Below are 18,976 nucleotides of genomic sequence, written 5' to 3'. Positions count from 1 at the left end.
CCCCGCCTCGCGCGCTCCGCCCGTGCCCTGCGCTGCTGCCCGCCCAGGAGCCTGCCGCTTGCCTGGGTTCGTGTCTCCTGCGCCCCTTTTCCAASAGGGGAACCTGGCCGAGGAAACGGCCCACTTCCACGTTAATAAACTTGTAAAACTGATCCTCGGCCCAGGGCCTGCTCGGCCTGCTGCTGCCCTGCAAGCTCTAGCTCTTCATTATGGCTCCAAAGGCCCAGCAGCCCCAAACTGACACACGCTTTGCAACTCGCTTTTTAGCAACCTGCTGTGTGCCGCAGCAGACATCACCCTGGTTCACCTGCAACAGCAGCAAAYGAGCGGCAGTTGAATTACACCAACCTTTGGCACAGATTGCCAGCTGAGCCAGGGCTGTGCCCTGGGTGCAGCACCCGCCGAGGCCACCAGCCTCGCTGGTCACCAGTGCCTGGTTCAGGGTGAGGCTGCAGAAACGCTTGGGCAGCCCCTCTTCAGGCACTTGTGGGGATACTTGACAAAGACACCTCAGCTCTTCTAATGTGATTTTCTATGAATAGCTGCAGAAAGCGCTTCTGCAAACTCAAATAGCCTCTAGAATCCAAAATGCAAAGTGGTGCAAAGGCAGTGGTGCTATCAGGTAAATAAATATTTGAGTTTCAGGCAGTGACTAATGAATACTAAGCACATTTATGCAAATTGCCATCATCAAATTTGAAAGCTTACTTAAAATGTTTCAAGACTGATCCAGAGAAGGAGCCAGTAAGCAATATGCACCTCCCTCCTGCGTGTCAACTGTGAAGAGACCAGAAATGGTCTTTAAAGTGCCCTAAATACAGAGCAGTACTGTTGTTCAAACTACAGGGCTAAGTTCTCTGAGGCTTGTAACTCTGCAAAGAACAATAATATATACAAAGAACACAATAATATCTACAACAAAATACATATAATAATTATTTTACTTGACTAAAGCAAAGAAATACGCTGAAAGAATCACCTTGCCCTAATTATAGGCCAATCTTCCAGTATTAAGTGGTGCTGCCGGTGTTGCTTACTGAGGATAAATAAATAAACCAAACAAACAAAGTTTTGCAACACATTTCAGTAAGCAAAGAAAGGACTTAGGGTTGTTCAATAGCACCAGCAAATAACCAACAAACAGCACTAAATAAACACAAACAGCACTAAGCAGCAAAAACGCACCAAGTGCGTTTTGCTCTCTTCTCTACTAGCACACATCTCTCCTGTGTGCTGTTGTTCAAGAGCAAGATTGACTTGGATGGGAATTAAATTCAGCACTTTTTGAATGGCAGCCTACTGCTCCTCTTAAGAAAAAAAAACATAAATRCCATTAAGAAACTATTCTTGCCACAGTAAGTGACTCTATGTGCATGCCTGGACATCTTGTAAAATGACAAACCACAAAATCCAGTAGTACTTCACCTCTGTAACTTTACTCCATAACCGAACTCACCTTCTTTCAAACTTACAATCACTAGGCATGTTTTGGCATCCAGGACATCATGGACAACTTAAAATAATAAGCAGCATAAATAGTTTTGGATTGAAAATATATACACTTCAAAATTCTGATTCTTCTTCCTTTTTTTCCTTAGTCCCTTTCCTTGTCAAAATATGCAAAAAATCCATCTATAAGGATTCTATTCCTTGCTTTTCAGCAATTTAAAATGCAGCCATTAAAAATTTAAGACTGTATTTGCCTCAGAAAAATGTCAATTTATGATATGGGAAACACATGTTGTACATTAGTTTTATTCTAAACATACATGTCATTTTGAACAAATAAAACGTTAAGGTAATAAAAAGCATTGTAAGAATTACTATTAAAAATAATTATGCTGCATATTCATAAAAAACATGAAATTGKTTAGTTCTTTGGTCACATAAAAGTATAAATTTATTTTAACAGCAGAAACAAAGATGATACACATGTACAAACACACAACATACATAATACACATTTCATAAGTATCAACATCTTACATTTCAGTTTTTCAATTTTGTTTCCACAGCAGTATTTAGCTGCATTTTAGCAAAGACTTCTATTAATTTAGATTAGTTTTAAAATAAAAAGTAATAAATTTGAAGAAACTGAAGCTGTGAAAAAAGTAAGCCTGCAAACGTGGAATGTTCAAAGAATTAAGTGATAAGATAGTAAAATCAGGATTGCACATGTAAACGTTTATGCAAGAAAACTCCTGCAGTAAAGATAGTGTTCATTTAAAATGAAAATAATTAAGTCCTGAGAATAATGACGCAGAGCCATGACAGTCACGTACCAATTGTTTCATACTTGCACGAAGAGAGTAAACTTGGAATGTTCCTTTCCACCMACTCCAAACAATATTCTTAGGACAGATGATCTTCTCACCACAGTATACTGTTTTAAGAATTCTAATTAATAATCTCAATTAGCATGGCAGATGTTTATTTGCGTAACTCACTGACATATGGGGTATCTGGCAAAGCCAGATTTCAAATGTCAAAAGTGCGGAATATATATATTGCATCAATTTAACATTTACTGAAGTCATTTGAAAATATCATGTTATGGAAGACTGAAAGTATAACAGAAGATGATCAAGCAATGCTCTTCAAAAATTTTTTGATTAGGACTTTTATCCTTGCTGTAATTAAGCAGCATAACTATGCATATTTACATGGTATACCCATGGTTGACTCCAGTGTAAAAGAAAAAACATCATATACAGACCATTTAAAGGGGAATAAGTCCAATTTTAACCCTTTGTTTACATATCACTCATATTTGATTTTTTTTAATTGACAAATTAAAGCATTACTTGGCAGTATTACATATGAACTTAAAATCCTGGATGTTCTTGTTTTCAAGATGGTATTTTGGTAATATATGGGTAAAAAGTGCTAGAGCTTATACGTGTGGTTTAGATAATTCAGTTTCCATCACAATTGATGACTGAATCTGTGCAAAATTTTTGTGCATGCATTTTTTTAATATGGTATAGTAGGCAATACAGTATTTGCTTTTTATATATATACTTAATTTATTATCTACACCCAACTCAGTTAAAAAAATACTAAGAAAGTAGTTTATAGTAGAACATTTAGACAATTCAAACAACATAATTTTGTGTAAAATGTATTCATCTTAGACTTTCCTTTCTACTCTTCCCCCTTCAGGCATCATAGAATATGAATTTGATAATGTAATTCCTAAGGTATTGCTGCTGTAAGTGAAAAAGTACATATTCTGCTCATATGTATCTGGCTAACAACATTCTAACACTTCCATTTTATTGGGAAAGGATACATGTCCACTCAAACTTTCAAACAGTTTTATAAAAAGTTAGAAAAATATAGTCAAAATTTGTTGCATAACCTTCCTATATTCACTCTAAACACATGAATCTTACAAAATATTTTAGAATTGTTAAGCTGCAAAAATACCAATCACTGCTCAGCACCTGGAAAAAGGTCTTAATGAGAAAATACAAGCTAATATCATACAAAGGTACTTTTCTTCAAGGTTGCAGCTATGAATTTAAGCAAGTAAACTTCCAAAATATCCAGTGCCACATTCTTGCGAGCGTCCTTGGCCACATAAACATTACTCGCTTTCACGCTAAATCCTGAAGAAATGCTGGTGAATGTGCGTCGTAACTGCCGAATGAAGTAGAAAGTCTTATCAACTGACAGAATTTACCGCAGGTTTAATAGCCTCCAAGTTCTTATTTTGCAAAGAGCTGACAAGTTTTCCTTGGAGGGCAAAAACTGTTTCTAATAAATTTCTTGATCGTGCTTTTAAAAGGTCATCTGTGATCCACTTAAGCAATGACATCATGGATATCACTGTTGGGTCTTTGGCGCATAGTCAGTGGTGGTAGAGGTTTTCCRTAGAAATCTGTATAAGAAACACCAGAAAAAAAAAACATATGAATTGAGCATTTACTGTCTTCCTTGCTTGAAGGCGTCTTTGATTCAGATAAAGTCTGGCTGCCTTAACCAAAGCTAAATGGCCTGCAGGTTTAGAGCTAGTTCCTACAAGCTACCTCCAGACATAGCGCTAATGAAGGGCTGCAGGTATACTGGTCAAAATGGTGCTTAAAGTACATTTATTATACAACAACATCAGCATTTGCAAGATCAAGCCCCTAAGTAGTTTTTAAACATTCTTAAAGCTAAGATATGAAATATCCCAAATGTGCACGTAACAACTGAGGAAATGWAGTATCAAAATTGGAAAGCTGCTGCATTGCAATATAATTTTAAGTGACAATAACTTCAAGTAATACTCGAAATTTCTCTATGTATAGTATGATTTCTATATGGCAGACACCTAACTACGTAAATAAGTCTTTCTTAAGCTTTATTCAAAAATGCAACATTTTCTGTGGCCAAAAGAGTTTAAGTGAAAAGTGGGAAAGTGATCAAAAAAAAAAGCTAAGTACAGGAGAAGAGAATAAAACATACAGTCAAACATGTTATTAATAGAGAAAATACAGACTTGTATATGCACCACGTTTCACAGACAAAAGAATATCAAGAAAGGTGGTAACAGGAAACAGGTTAAAAAAAAAAAAAAAAAAAGGAAAAGCAGCTTTCTGAAGCATTCAAATCTCATTTTCAGTTATGCTGAAAACCAGCTTGAAGCAACCATGGCCGGGCAACACAAAGTGCAGCTGTAACTGCCCACATTCTCACTGTATCTACATGTGCAAAAATTGGTGTTAAAACAGCATCTCTGAGCTAAAGCTAACAAGAGCATGCAAGTTGGATCACCAGACCTCAAAAATATTCATCCATGCCTATAGGATCAAGGCTTCAATTATCCTTACAGCCCTTCAGTGGAGTAATTGTGTGTCCTGCCACAATTCCTTTGTTAAGAGAACTGCTGTTGATGCCATGGTATCAAAATACCAACATGAGCATTATCATGATATGCTCTTTAGAAGATATATGAAAACCTTTACAATGAATGTGGACAGGCAACTCTTAAGTTCTGAAAAAAAGAATGCGAAGAACAGGACTGGCAGATAATTTCTGCTCCTGTAGTGRGGGATGTTTATCCCTCTTGCAGAAGTACCCTTCTGTGCTCATAACCAGACACTCATTACCAAGCATTGTGCTAGCACCATTAGCATGGCTGGCAAAATAGCAGCCTTTAGTAAAAATAACTGTATAATTAAAGATTTATATAATTGAGTATTATGCCTGTTAACTCTGCCTAAACATCCAACATAAGGTTGTTCTCTGATATGAATGACACATAAATGATTAGATGTATATCCTGAATAGCCTGATTGCTAATACTTATATTTTTCAGTTTGACCATTAAAGTACTACGATAGATTTATGTCTTTTCTTAGCACAAAATAAATAAATAAATAAATAAATAAATAAATAAATAAAAACACTTCCACTGGTTCTTTTAACCTCATACTACACACATTTTATGTATTACAGCACTAATGTTCCTACTACATATCTGTGTCACTTAAAAAAAAAAAATTAAAAGTGTAGAACAGAAAATTACCTGCTATACTAAGCTGACAGACTTTCACTAGAGTGCATGACAATACTGAGAAACATTTTTCCTGTTTTTTTTTCATAAACTAGTGGAACTCAGCACTACAAAAACTCGTATTTGTTTTAAAGCTTGGAAGTATAGATTCTTGACCTATATTTATAAGCTATCAGGGTTTTTTTTCAGTGATACTCTTGAATGGGGACTTTGCTGAAGAGTACTTCAGAAAATAACATTTAAGCACAAACACAGATCTTGAAACTTTTAAAAATAGACTGTTTAGATTGTACAATACCTTTTTTAGGATTATTTCMTAGCTCTTATGGATATCAACACCTTTACCTACCTAAAAGCACCCACCAGGCATCCTACATTGTAATTTTTGTTAAGCTAAGCTAAGCATTGTAATTTTTCAACCTAGTCTATATGAATGCTACTCCAGGAGCTCATTTTTATGGTGTTGAAGGTTGGACTCAATGATCTTGAAGGTCTTTTCCAACCATAATGACTCTATGATTTTATGATTTTTTTCCTTATAACTCTTCAGCCACTTCAGCCATTTTTTTCCTTATAACTCTTCAGCCTTATAACTCTTCAGCAACTCTTAGCCAATAACTGATAAGGCCACATTTATAGTGAATTTGGGGCAAGTCTGAGGGGACAAAAAAAAAAAAGGCCACAAAAAAAAACCACACACAAAAAAAGAAACAAAAAAAAAGAAACAAACAAACAATTTGCTGAAAAGACAACCCACAAGAACTTGGTTTTCAGGAAGATGCAGTTGAGAAAATGTTCTGGATTAAATAATACAGAATAATAGATTAAATGTAGGTCTTAAGAAAACTCTTAATGAATTTCCAAGCAGAAACAGGTTCTCTGTGCAAAATACCTAAAACTTATTGAAAAACATTACTGTGTGGTAGCAAATAGGCATGGCAAGCTAAAATTGAGATTTCAAATGGTCTGAGTATAAAAAAACAACTGCTTCAAGCAAAATAAATAATTGGTGCTCATTGATTATTAGGATCTAACCAAAGTTTTGACAGTACTGGGCATGCATTTGAAGAGCTCTTTTCATCTGCAAGTATTTTTCTAATAGATGTTTTCTTGCTCTCTCGGAATTCTCTGTATCACTTAGTAGAGAGCAGCTTTTTAAATGCAGTAACAACTACTGACCCCACTCCTAATCCTTGATAAGGAGCGGTGGGAGTGAATCTTATGAGGCTGCTGAAAGCATGGTAGTGACGTGGCCAATGCCTCCCACCATCCTGCAACACTTCTGCCTCTTCCGTGTCAAGACACTACAACTGGCAARGAGAGCTTCGTGTTGCTTGATGTGAAGCACCAAGTGAGTTTTGCTTAGGCAGAGCTTCACCTACGCGTTCCACAACCTGGGAGTCCTCAACAAGAATATGCGTGCCAAATGTAAGGATACTGAAAAGCTTGCAGGAGAGAACAGTTGAAAACGGTAACACAGCATTTATACTGTGATGGTTTGAAAGCCACCATTAAAGTGGTCATTAGCATGAAAGCCTTAATCCCCAAGTAAACTGGCAATATTTAAAAGCTGTACAGCAGGAGAGGTTAAGAAGTAACGTTTCATTTTTCTTACGCAACATCCAGTGCAGGGAGAAGTAAAGATTTCTTCACACTGTTAGTTAACAAAGGAAGATTTGGAAGGCTCATAGAAAGAGCCTAACGACAGAGTACTGCAAAAATTCCACGCTGCTGAAAATTATCTTTGATTTCTGCCAGTGTAGGGGAAAAAAAAAAAGTGTAACAAAAATATCTTGGCACAGGACATTTTGCCATTATGCTGGTCAGTAATATTCCTGAAGCACCCCCTTCCCAAATCTCTGAGAAAAGCACAGACAGGGTTTTAAATTTACCTGCAAAGTTCTGAGCACCCCAGATTTCTTCTGACCTCCTGGTTACATCTCTACACTAGGACAATGGTCAAGAGAACCTTCTTTGATCAGCGCCCTTCTCACTGCTTGGTTCCAAAATAGTTCCATTATTATCCTGGTTTTATAAACAGAATAAAGCAGCAGCACAGACCTCAGGTGATCAGGTTACGTAACCTGAGAGTTGGGAACTTCACTTAAGATTCTTTTCCCCCCTCTTGTCCCACCCATTCTCTTACTACTAAATGCAACACATTATTTAAGGCACTTGTCAGATAAAAGCAGAGATTACGACCCCTTCCCTTTCCTCCCCTCCCTACCTCTTTGTCTGGCTTTTCTTTCTTGCCTTCTTCTTTCTATACTCCTTAAAAAAAAAAAAAGAGCAAGATGATTTTATGATTAAGAATTTCTGAAATACAGACTACAAATTACATTTTATGCATATGAATTGTGTTCCTGTGAAAAACAAATACTTAGTTTTTAGAGCTCTCATTTCCCTTTCCGGCAGCTTCTGATTATCTGTGGCTTGATCATCTTTCAGCAGAAGGGACGTTCTGAGAGTGCAGAGACGCTTCATGTTCCAGTCTTCAGGACTTCAACCGGTTTGTCCACATGATCTGCACTTCATGATCTAATCAGCTCAAGTCAAGGCTAAACTCAGTACACTGCTACAGCAGCACTCATTTTTTTTTTTCCTCTATTAATTCCTCAATTACTGGTCTCTTTGTTCAGTTTATATGAGGATGACTTTTGCTTTGGCTGGATTATCCTCCCCTGATATTACTCCAGATGGTCCAGATTGTCTCTATATCAACTTGGCTTATCAAGATTTGCAAAATCATTATGTAGTAAAAATGAAGAATTTCCCCTCTAAAACTGGGAACAAGACACTATCAGAGTATAAAAAACAATCTTCTATGGTCTCCCACAAGTGGAAAACAGTCATTATTAAAGACAGAAATCATGGGTACCAAGAATTTACCTATTAAACCGTGACATCTTGAGCCATTAAACTTATTTCTCCAACCAGCTTGTGAACTTTCAGGACACTGGCTCTTCATGTAGAAGAGCAGATCCCAAGCTTCATCACTGACATTTCTCCTTGCAGATCAGTACCCTAGTTTTCAGTTAGAAGCCCCACTTTTGCAGTCAAGTTTCTGCTGGGCCTTTCATCAAAGTTGTATTTCTAGTTCTTCATTTGGAATTCTTAGCAATTGTTAACCTTCTGACAACAACAACAAAACCTCCAAAGAAAAGTCAAGAGAGCTTTCTGACCATGCTTTTAGAACTGTATAGAAACAGGAATGGATGCAAGAAAACATGGACTCTCTCAAAACACAACACACAGAATCACACAACAAAGTTGGTAAAAGTGACCTAGTTCACAGAACTACAGAAATACATGAGTCTAGTTTGAGTTCAGTATTGTGAATGACACTTCCAGGCTCAGATCATGAGCAAGATCAGCGTGGAAACAAAAAAGCAGCTCAGGGCAGAACCAGCCTGGATGTGATGGAGCAGTATGGATCCCAAACTAATAAATCCTGATGACACGGTTCTCCACAGAGATTTGTATTTGCAGTTTCTCTGCAGGCAATGCTAACATGATTCTCTGCAAACCTGGCGCAGGTGTTTGTGCAAGGTTCTCTCTGATAACTCAACTCTGGTCCTGTGTGTATTAGATAATGATGAACTGTTTACCTACAGACAACGGAAATATACTTTGAATGTTTTATATCTTTGGACATTTAGAGGAAATACCATTATTATTATTATTATTATTATTATTATTATTATTATTATTATTATTATTATTATTATTATTATTATACAGCACATGCTGTTGAGCAAACAGTATCAATCATTAATAGTTTCTGATATCCCATGACATTTTAAACTTTGCAAAAGAATCTGATTTTTTTTCCCCTTAAAGAAAGAAATAAGACCAGAAAAATCAAAAAGATGCTTTCTACTAAGCAAAAGGGTTAGCTTTCGGTCAAAGGAAATTGGCATTTAGAAATTAAAAAAAATGAAAAATGAAATGAATCTAAAAGTGAATGAACAATGGAAAATGCTTTAAGAAAGTTTCACACTCAGAATGTTTTAAATTACCAGCATGATGTTTTTCACCAAGAGGCTCAAGTTTTCGAAGTCTATTAACTTTGGGAGTTCCCCAGCCAACTGAAGAAAAACAAAGACAGTCAAAACGTGTCACTAGTACACTTGGTTCTGAGGAAATGCATGAAAGTTTAGAGAAATGAAAAGCATCTTAGAAATGCATAAGTATGTAATGCAATACATATCTGCTGTATACTGATGAAATAATTTTAAAATAAACCACTCTGTTTAAAAATATTGATATTTTCAATCATTGTTCTTCATCGTGTAGTCACATTGCTAATCCTTTTTTTTTTTTTCTCTCTCCTCAAAATTAATAAAACCTCCCAGGGAATTCATGAAATCAGTACTGCTGAAAGTTCACAATATCAATTGAGAAATTGCATGATTCTTACAGAAGGGAAGTTTTAGTAGCACATTTCTGCATGAAGACTATTTCAGTTTTACTACACACAAACGAGTATTTTAAAAGCTTAACTGGCTCATACTGAGATACCTAYTGAAATAAGTAGCATCCTTACCTGGTGGAAGTGGTGGCGGTGGTGTAGGGTTTTTGGGAACAGCATCCTCTGAATTAACAGGTTCTACCCTGTGGCCTCTTTTTAATTTTGTTTTTTTCTTCTTCTTACTGTTATCTGTATAAGGCAGAAGTAGAGCATTACACACCCTGTAGCCATCTTTCCAAAATACATCATTYGTTGATGAGCACAGTAATCAGAGTGAAATACATCAGCATTTTCAGTCCATAGTTGCACATTACAACAAGTCCATCAAAATGTAAAATTTACATAGCAGATTTTGCTTTAATAAACAAAATGTAAGCAAAAAATATATGCAACTCTACCTTTTAATAAAGAAATGCAACTCGGCTTTGTATTGATGGAATCTGGACCACATATTTGACTAAAATAAAAATGGAGCTAGTTTTAGCTATAATTGGAAAAACAGCAATAAAAACACACTAGTATGAAGTAGATTTTTCATTAAAATAGCCTGATTATGCATATGCATATGTTTGCAATAGATTAAACTGGCACGTGGTGCCGTGAAATTTAATGCAAACACAAGAAAGAAATGTCTTAAAAGCAAARCTAAATGAAGCGTCATCAGGAAGTGGTTATACTCAGTTTGGCACTTTTACCTGAATCAAGGCATTCTGATGCTTGCTGCTCACTCTCTTCTTCATTCGGTAATTGCTGTGTAGATTTGCAGGTATCCAGTCTATTATTGTGTGGGTTTTGGCTACTGCTACTGGAGTCACCCATTTGTTCCTGCCCTGTTTGAGATTTCAAGACAACGGTAGCCTTTTCAGACTCCAACCTTTGCCTCTTCTTTTCCTTTTCAATTTGTTTTTCATTCTAACAAAAAGTGTAAGAAATTTTTTTTACAACTTTTTAAACTAGCTAATAAGACAGGAAGGTTATCTTAAAAGTTAAAGTTCCCCAAAACACTTTTATATGCCAGATGCAGTGTAGAAAAGATCCTCAAATATAGTAAATTATCAAATAAATTATCAAAATAAATAATATGAATAAATGACCAAAAAGTTAACATTTCCAATATATTCTCTAGAAAAAAAGAAAGAGCCAACAGCAAAACAAAAATCATCTTTAGTTTTACAAATGATTGACATGTACAGAAGTTTGCAGCCTGAAATGTTTGTCACATGAGAAAAAGTTATTAGCTATATAAATGACATGAACAGCCTTAGCAAGAGAGAATCTGCTGGCTTTTTCTTTTTCCTTTGTTTTTGTATTAATTAAAATGATACACGCACAGAGCTTTTAAGTATCTGGAAAGTAATAGCATAATTTGCTAAAATATCAGTTGTGTAATGCAGACTTGATACAGGTCCTATATCACAAAATCAACAGCCTTGAAATACAGCTGTATCATCTCTTAATACTCTTACTCTTTATGATAATATGAGATCTATTATTGTGCATGCAGCTGACTTGAAGAGATAAGTAGATACAGGATTTCTCTTGTCTTGGAGAAAAGCGTTTGAATTATTTCCCAGGAGAGTCTGTGAGAATATATTTCTCAATCTTAAATCAACTGAATGAAAAATATGTTACAAGAAATAGAAGGCCATGACTTTACAAGAAACTAACAGACCTCAAAATATTTTCACTCCTGCACATCCAGTAATTTAATCAGGAAATGTTTGCAGTCATCTGCTTACAACATCTTGCTTTTACTGTGTCTACAAAACTTTCTTGCCCCGAATCAATAGTAAGATGTTTTCTTAGCATGAAAACATTGATTCAATGCACATAAAACCAGATTGCCAAGATAAAAATTAGCAATGTGCTTTCCAGCTTATAATAATTCCTTTAAATGAACCTTTTTTCTCATTACCTCTCAGACATTTAATGGTAGCTCTAAAATGATCCCGATTTCCACATATTCTCATACCTCAGAGATTACAGTTGCTATAGGCTGGAAAGGGTTTTCAGGCTTCCCAGGCCCAAAGTCTTCCTCATCAGTTGCATTTCTTCCTTCTTCTTTTTCCCTTTGTTGTCATTAGGGTTTTGTTTGATGGTTTAGGGTTGGTTTTTAGTGGACGGGGCGGAGAAAAGGACCAATGCATTAGGAGGAGGAGGAACCATACACAGACTTTACATAATAGAGAACACTCACTAGGGCACCCAATTCTTCCCCCACCCAAATCAGCTATACCAGCTGATTTGTACTCTATGCTTCCATAATTTGAAAAATACTCTACAGGAAAGACAGATATGAAAGGGTAATATCAATAAAGCACAAATGTATTTTAAGGCAGAGGTAGAGGCACATGCTTGCATATGCCAGGATCAGTACTTGGAAAGGTGGAAGTACTTTCTGAAGACAGGCTGTAGGACAAAGTATTTATATAACTGGAGGCATTTGTTGCACTGTGCTATATGGAAATACTCAAGTCAGTTCCATCAGTTCTGTTACAAAAGTTGTTTTAAGATATTCAATAATACAAAAAAAAAATTGTCTACATGATGTAAAACAAGACCTAAAATTTATTCTTCTATTTTTCATAAACATTCATTTTTTCCTAATGCTAGAAGCTCCTCAGTATATTGAAGACACATTAGTGACACACTGTTCTGTTTATGGAATACAGTCAGGGAATACTACTTGTTTCTACTCAGAAAAGTTCAGAAAGACAAGTACAGCTCAGTGTACTTCTGTTGCAACAGCCCTATATATTTTGTATGTACTACAACTTTAGGCAAGAAATCGTATTAAATGACTACACATCTAGTTAGTTTTCCTCAAAGACACAAGGAACTTAGCAAAACGAATAAACTTTTAACCCAATTCCTCCACTGAACTAAAACAATCAAGAAATACTTAATACTTTAACACTTTAATGCAGAGTTTCTCATCTTGCTTTAAAACCTTGATAACTTGGTTTCCATTACCAACATGTTCAGGAATAAATCAAGTATCTTACGGTGAGGGAGGAGAGGGAAGCAGGAAAAATTACAAAAAAAATACCTTTCTTCTCGTATTTTTCTCACTCTTTCAGCTCGTTCTTGTTTCTTTTGTTCTTCAAAGGCTTTTTGCTCCTTAGTGTCTCTTTGGATGCGCTCGTGTAAGGCATCAAAATCTTTTGCTATGATCTGTAGGAGCCAATATAAACCTTTTTTTATTGATTTATCAATTTTTTTCCCATAACCCATGACAGCTGAGCAAGGTTCCTGTAAAAATAATGAGGAGAAAAGGAAGAAAATTATTTGTAGTTGAGTTCAAGTTACTTGGCTTAAAAAAAAAAAAAAAAAAAAGCTTACAAAACACCAAGAAGTACAGAAAATAAATTTGCATGTAGGTATTCTGTAAATTTAAGATTTTTTTTTCCAAGAAAGAAATTGATTTATTATCACCAAGTTTCATTATTTCCAGTTTCATTCAAAAATGTTTCTATTCATATTCATATCTGTAGAGATRAATAATTTTTCAATTATTTATCAAGCATTTATGTTCTGTCTTGCTGCTGCTTTACAATAGCCCAAGTTATATTTATATATTTCAATTTAAAAAAGAAGGCAATAGAATCAGCTTAGCTTCAGTTCACGGAAGAAATGACCAGGTTACCCATGAACACCTAGTAGATGAATAAAATCCATCATGAATTTGTCTGAAAAAAAATGTCAAACCAATCTTTATTAATTTATTTATTTTTAAGATCAGGACAAGCATTGGCTAGGGGTGGGTGAAGCAATACATTATGCATCTGGATTTGAGTAAAACTTATGTAATAACATCCTCATCAGGAAAAAAGAGAACCATGATCTGGGTAATTCTCTTGCAATATTGCTGCAAAACCCATTACTRGATTCTAGTTGCGAATACTTCACCTAAGTTGGATGCAACACAAATGCAGRTGCAAACACAAACGAGTGTAAGGAATCAACAGTGACAAAGCTTGACAAGCTTGATTAAAAAGCACCTCCAGTAAGAAAAGATTCAAGCRTTTGGAGTGGTGGTTCTTTTCTAGGGAAGATAAAACTTAAGGAAATAAGATATATGCCATCAAATACACAAAGGTTAACTGTAAATAGGAAAAGAATAATTTGTTCTTCACATTCATAACCAAGAAGCCAATGAGAATAAATTGGAACAAAAGAGTTAGACATARGGAAAAGCTTCTTAGCAGAAAGCTTTTAAAAACTTAACATACAAACACATCATTAAATTGTTATGTTGATTCTAGTTTAGACTGTGGAAAAGCCTAGATGACACCTCAAGGCCTCTTCAGACCTGTTTTCTTGGATCTTCTGGAGTACTATATGGACCTTTTAAGCTGTTCTGTGAAAAATAAATCATTATGTCATGCTATTTATTTGAAAAGAAGGAGGAGCAGGAATATTTCACACTGATTACGTTCAGGATTTGTTTTCATGCTGGGGGAAAAAAAAAGGACTAAATCTGCCATGACACCACTAAAATTTCTCTCTATCATCTCTATATTTACAGGCATTTAAATGGCAGCACAGTCAGATACAGTTTGTACAATTTACAGCAGATAAAGTATGATGATGTATTGTATCCCCCAGAGTGCCAAAGAGACTTTGTGTTTTAACACCTTCTGAGTGTCTCTWAATTAAGGTTCAAATATGAATGCTGCTACCATAGAACTGTACTGTATTCTGCAGCAGAACCTAGCCAGGGAGAAGATGTACAGACAATGATATTTTGCCTCTGTGAGAAGACTAAGATGAAACTACAGAGGGGACACTGGGGCATTTTTTTTCCCAGGCTTGCACAAAGGTTATTGTTGCTTTAGCTCACTTATAAAATATACTCGAGCTCACTTATAAAATATACTCGAGCAGAGAAAAGAAAAGGATGGAGGTCATTCTCACGGTGACTGCAGGACAGCGAGACAAATGACTCTTTGAATTTACTTTTATATTTTACAGGGGAATTTAAAGATCCAGAAGAAAACTGATTAAAAAAAAATAATAAAAAACTCACATAAACAAAATGTTTTGGGATGCCTGCCTTCTTGCTTCATATATCCCTGCTTAAATGCACCCCATCAGTCATCACAGTCAAATATCCTGGGACTGGGTTTACCTTTATTGAGCCTAGCAAAGAAGCTGCCCATTTTAGCAGGTAAGACCTTCGGTTGCTCTCAGCTTAAAGTTCTTACAGAGCATACAATCCAGCTTCTTTATTGGTTACATCACGATAAAAAAAGAAAATATTTTACAGAGGTATACCATAAATTTGGTAATATTCTAATATTCTGGAAAGTATTCTGGAATCCTTGAGGTTTTCTATTTTCATTTGTTAGAAATGCTTTGTTAGAAAATATTTTTGCCACAAAATCTCTCAAAAAATCCTATCAACTGTATCTTTTATCAGTGAACAGAGAAAGCTTATTTAGCAATGAGTTTCCCCAAAATCTTGCTTTCATTTTCTACTTTTAGCTTGATATTTTTTATGTTCATGGTTGCTTATGCTGCAGAATACAAAGTCCCCTTCATACTTTAAAGGTCTGTGACATAACAGTGAAGCTGTGCCCCTGCTATGACCCAACTTGCTAGAAAAAATAACAAATAACTTTGTACTAATTTATGAATTTTGCACTTAAAAGACTTTAAATTTTTAAAACCTAAATACCTGATAGAACCATCCTCTACAACTGCCCTCCCGTGTCATTAATACTTTCAATGTAACTCAGATCCTTTTTTAAAGTCTTTCTTACAACAATTTAAAAAGATTATAAAACTAAACCCCATGAATATTTGGATAGCAGACTGGGTGATTAAAGCAAAAAGTCTTAAAAAGACTTCAAGGACTGTTGATCTGACTAAATTGTCTGTGATACTGATCCAATTTAGGTAGCCTTTATCCTCTTTCAATTGATGGTTTCATTGGGAGGGTACTTTTTTTTTTTTTTTAACATGAGCATAAATATTATATCTGAAATGTAGTTATTCTAGGACAGATATTAATTAGCTGTAATAGTGTTCTTTGGTGACTACTGTGCTGGGAATTAGATGCACTAAGAATTAGATTAAATTCTTACTGTTGGACAGAAGRCAGATTAAAGGATGGTTTTAGCTATGAACAGAAATAAGACCAACATCAGATACAAATGGAGTGGTCCTACTTGAGTTCTTCCTGAAGAGCTGGAATAGTAAACCTGCTGTCTAACTAGAGTTTTACAAGGTGTCAGAGCAGCCAGCAAATACACTTTGAGCACCTGCATAATGCAGACTCATACAAATTTCTTGAACATATCCAGAAACAGGATCGCGAGGTGCATAGTAGGATTGTTTGCCAAACAGATGTATGTGCTGCATCTTTGCCAGGACTGTAAGGTTCCGGTTTCAGTTGTACTCTGTTTGGCACAACCACTTGCCTCCTTGCAAATACTATACATATATTTGAAAATGTACTTACAATTTGACATAGACACTTGTGTTCATTGACAAGCTTTTCCAGACATAAGGACTCGATTACATCYGCTTCCGACAGAGCTCCTTCTCTGTCTTGCTTATTTGCCAGCCTAAAGATTGAAAAAAAAGGGATATTTAGCACCCTGACCCAAAAAGATGAGAAAGAGATGAGACAGACCCTCCAAACCACATTTTTGGGATAAGTAGGAAATAGAAAAGGAAAAGAAAGTAAAGCAAAAATATGTTGTTTCAGATTTAATTCTTGGTTATTCTTTCTACTTAAAAAAATGTGCTTGTTCATACACCACTTTCAGCGGAGATACTAACAATGAATAATTACTATGCACCCTTACACAGAACAATTACATTTTATCRTGAAGAAGTTGGAGGCAAAAGAACAAACTGCTTTACATCTAAGTCCATGCAGAACAATCTATTCAATCTATGGATTGAAGTACAGCACTTCATGACCTCTCCAACCATGGGCATTCCCCTACATGATAAAGCTGCTTCATTATCATCTGAGGTCTCTTTGCCATCCATAATTTCTCTCTGACTGTAGACAGACTGTAGACAGACTGTAGACAGTCTATCTCAGGCTGTAGACAGTCAGAGATAAGTATTGTCTTAAACCTGCTATTTTTAAGGAAAACACAGACCTCTGAGGTATGAACTTTCATAGGTGGTTCTAAAAGACATACTTGATTATTAAAGAGGGAACAAAAAAAGTCTATGAAACACAAAATAAGTATTTTGCAAGATGAAGTGGCATCACTGTCTTATTTCTAAGAAATATATCAGCAAAAAGGAATCCAGAAAACAAACATCTCCTTAATTTTGGAAGCATATCATTCTTGATGATACATGTATTSCATATTCTCCATAACTGCATCTAAAACCAAAGTCAGTATATATATATATTTATGTATATTATAAAATGTACAAAGTCCATCAGGAATATCATCCACAGACTGTTATTTACTTTTACACACTTTAACATAGGCACAGGTTTTGAAAGACAGGATGTTATACTCCTTTCAGTCCTGTTCTTAACACTACTATGTACGTAGAGAAGTCTCTCCAGAGCTACAAAGGAACCCAAAGCTTAAGTTCTGCACTTCAGCAAGGTCCTAGAGATACCATGTTCTAGCCACACAAATTAAAATTATTTCTTTTTTCAAAACTACTTCTTGAATCTCTGTTTCACTGAAAACTCCTTTATAGCATTTGAGACTGAAAAATGTCTCCAATTTAAAACCCTAAAAGGCACAAAACAAACTGTAAGAAAGAGCAAAAAAAAGACTGCTAGAAACTCTGTGGAGCCACCTCTTAAAAAAGGCAAAATCTTGTGACTAATTGGCATTTCTCTCAGCTATTTAAGAAATGATGTTCATGAAACTTGAGGTCTCAATTSCTCCATTCAATTGGATTTAAACTGGTCACCACCCAAGAAAGCAAGATGGATTACAGGCAGCGTGATTATGTTAAGACATGCTTCCTTAAACTAAAATCTTCTTAAGCATTCCCTAGCAGCATATATTTACGCTTCAAAAAAAAAAAAAAAACCTATAGTTGTAGAATTCAAATACAACAGAAAAAATAAAATTGTCAAAATTAAGATAAAATATCACATCAAACAATTCGTATGCAATAACATAAAAAGATGAACTAGGTAAGTACAATATTAAGTATTTTGGAACGTAAAATTGCAGCCATAGTGGGGTGATTTTTAGGAGGTAACTGACAAGCAAATTTTAGTAACAAAGACAGAATTTTAGATGGAGCTCCACAATATGTTTTACAGACAAATGCACAGGAAATCTTTTATGTTCCTTTAGGATCTAAGAGTTCTGTAAGAAATAAACAGAACTTCACAGGCGAGGTCAAGTCAACAAACTTCTGTTTTCATCTTTAGCAAAACCAGCTGGCAACAAGAAGATACAGGGGCTTTTTGCTCCCATTAGCTGTTTCTTATTAAAAGCTAGTATTGTTAGACCCTTTGTCCATAAGAATATTACTACTTGGCAAATACCTTGGAAATGTGCAAAGCTATTAAGTAATATTTCAGTAATATTTATGCTCCTGTTGAAACCTATTATTTTTCTTTGTGAAACATGTTACTGTTTCCTTTGAACTGGTATTGTTTGATTTTGGAACATAAGCATAAAATACAATGTGATTTTGCACTTTCTACATAGCCAAAATCCAAACTAAATGTAAAATCCACAAAGAATGTACAAGGCAGTGTTGGAGATTCTGAAAAACGCGCTCGCCTCTTCAAAAGCAACTTCAAAGAAACGTTCCAAAGTTTTAGCAATCTGCAAGAATTTACGTTTCTGGATAAAATCACAAATATTTGGTTTCCATCAACACAGAGTTAGATGGCTTTGACTGAGGTAGGAGAACACCAGTTCGTAGTTGTTTTAACTGGTATGAGAGCTGCTAATCTCRCACAGAAGCGGAAAACAAGCGCTGTGTTGCACTAAGAGCTCCTAAGAACCCAGCTCATCACTACTGATATTAGGGGGTAAAAGGTCAAC

At 35.4% G+C, this 18,976-nt stretch overlaps 1 protein-coding gene across 1 annotated transcript in view; it reads right to left on the bottom strand.

Moving 5' to 3' along the window:
* Positions 1–3,161: 3,161 nt before the first annotated feature.
* The window catches only part of ARL13B (ADP ribosylation factor like GTPase 13B), a 48,343-nt gene continuing 32,528 nt past the window's right edge, over positions 3,162–18,976 (bottom strand). The window contains 7 exon segments of the mRNA XM_026036928.1: positions 3,162–3,883; positions 9,523–9,591; positions 10,050–10,163; positions 10,670–10,886; positions 11,947–12,050; positions 13,022–13,226; positions 16,441–16,546. Of these exon segments, the coding sequence (XP_025892713.1) occupies positions 3,807–3,883; positions 9,523–9,591; positions 10,050–10,163; positions 10,670–10,886; positions 11,947–12,050; positions 13,022–13,226; positions 16,441–16,546 (892 nt within the window). The 3' untranslated portion in view covers positions 3,162–3,806.

The sequence above is a fragment of the Nothoprocta perdicaria genome, unplaced genomic scaffold, assembly GCF_003342845.1.
Source record: "Nothoprocta perdicaria isolate Ctin4 unplaced genomic scaffold, notPer1 scaffold_188, whole genome shotgun sequence".
In the NCBI taxonomy this organism is placed as follows: Eukaryota; Metazoa; Chordata; class Aves; order Tinamiformes; family Tinamidae; genus Nothoprocta; species Nothoprocta perdicaria.
The sequence above is the reverse complement of the archived record's forward strand: the minus strand, read 5'-3'. Positions and strand labels throughout refer to the sequence as shown.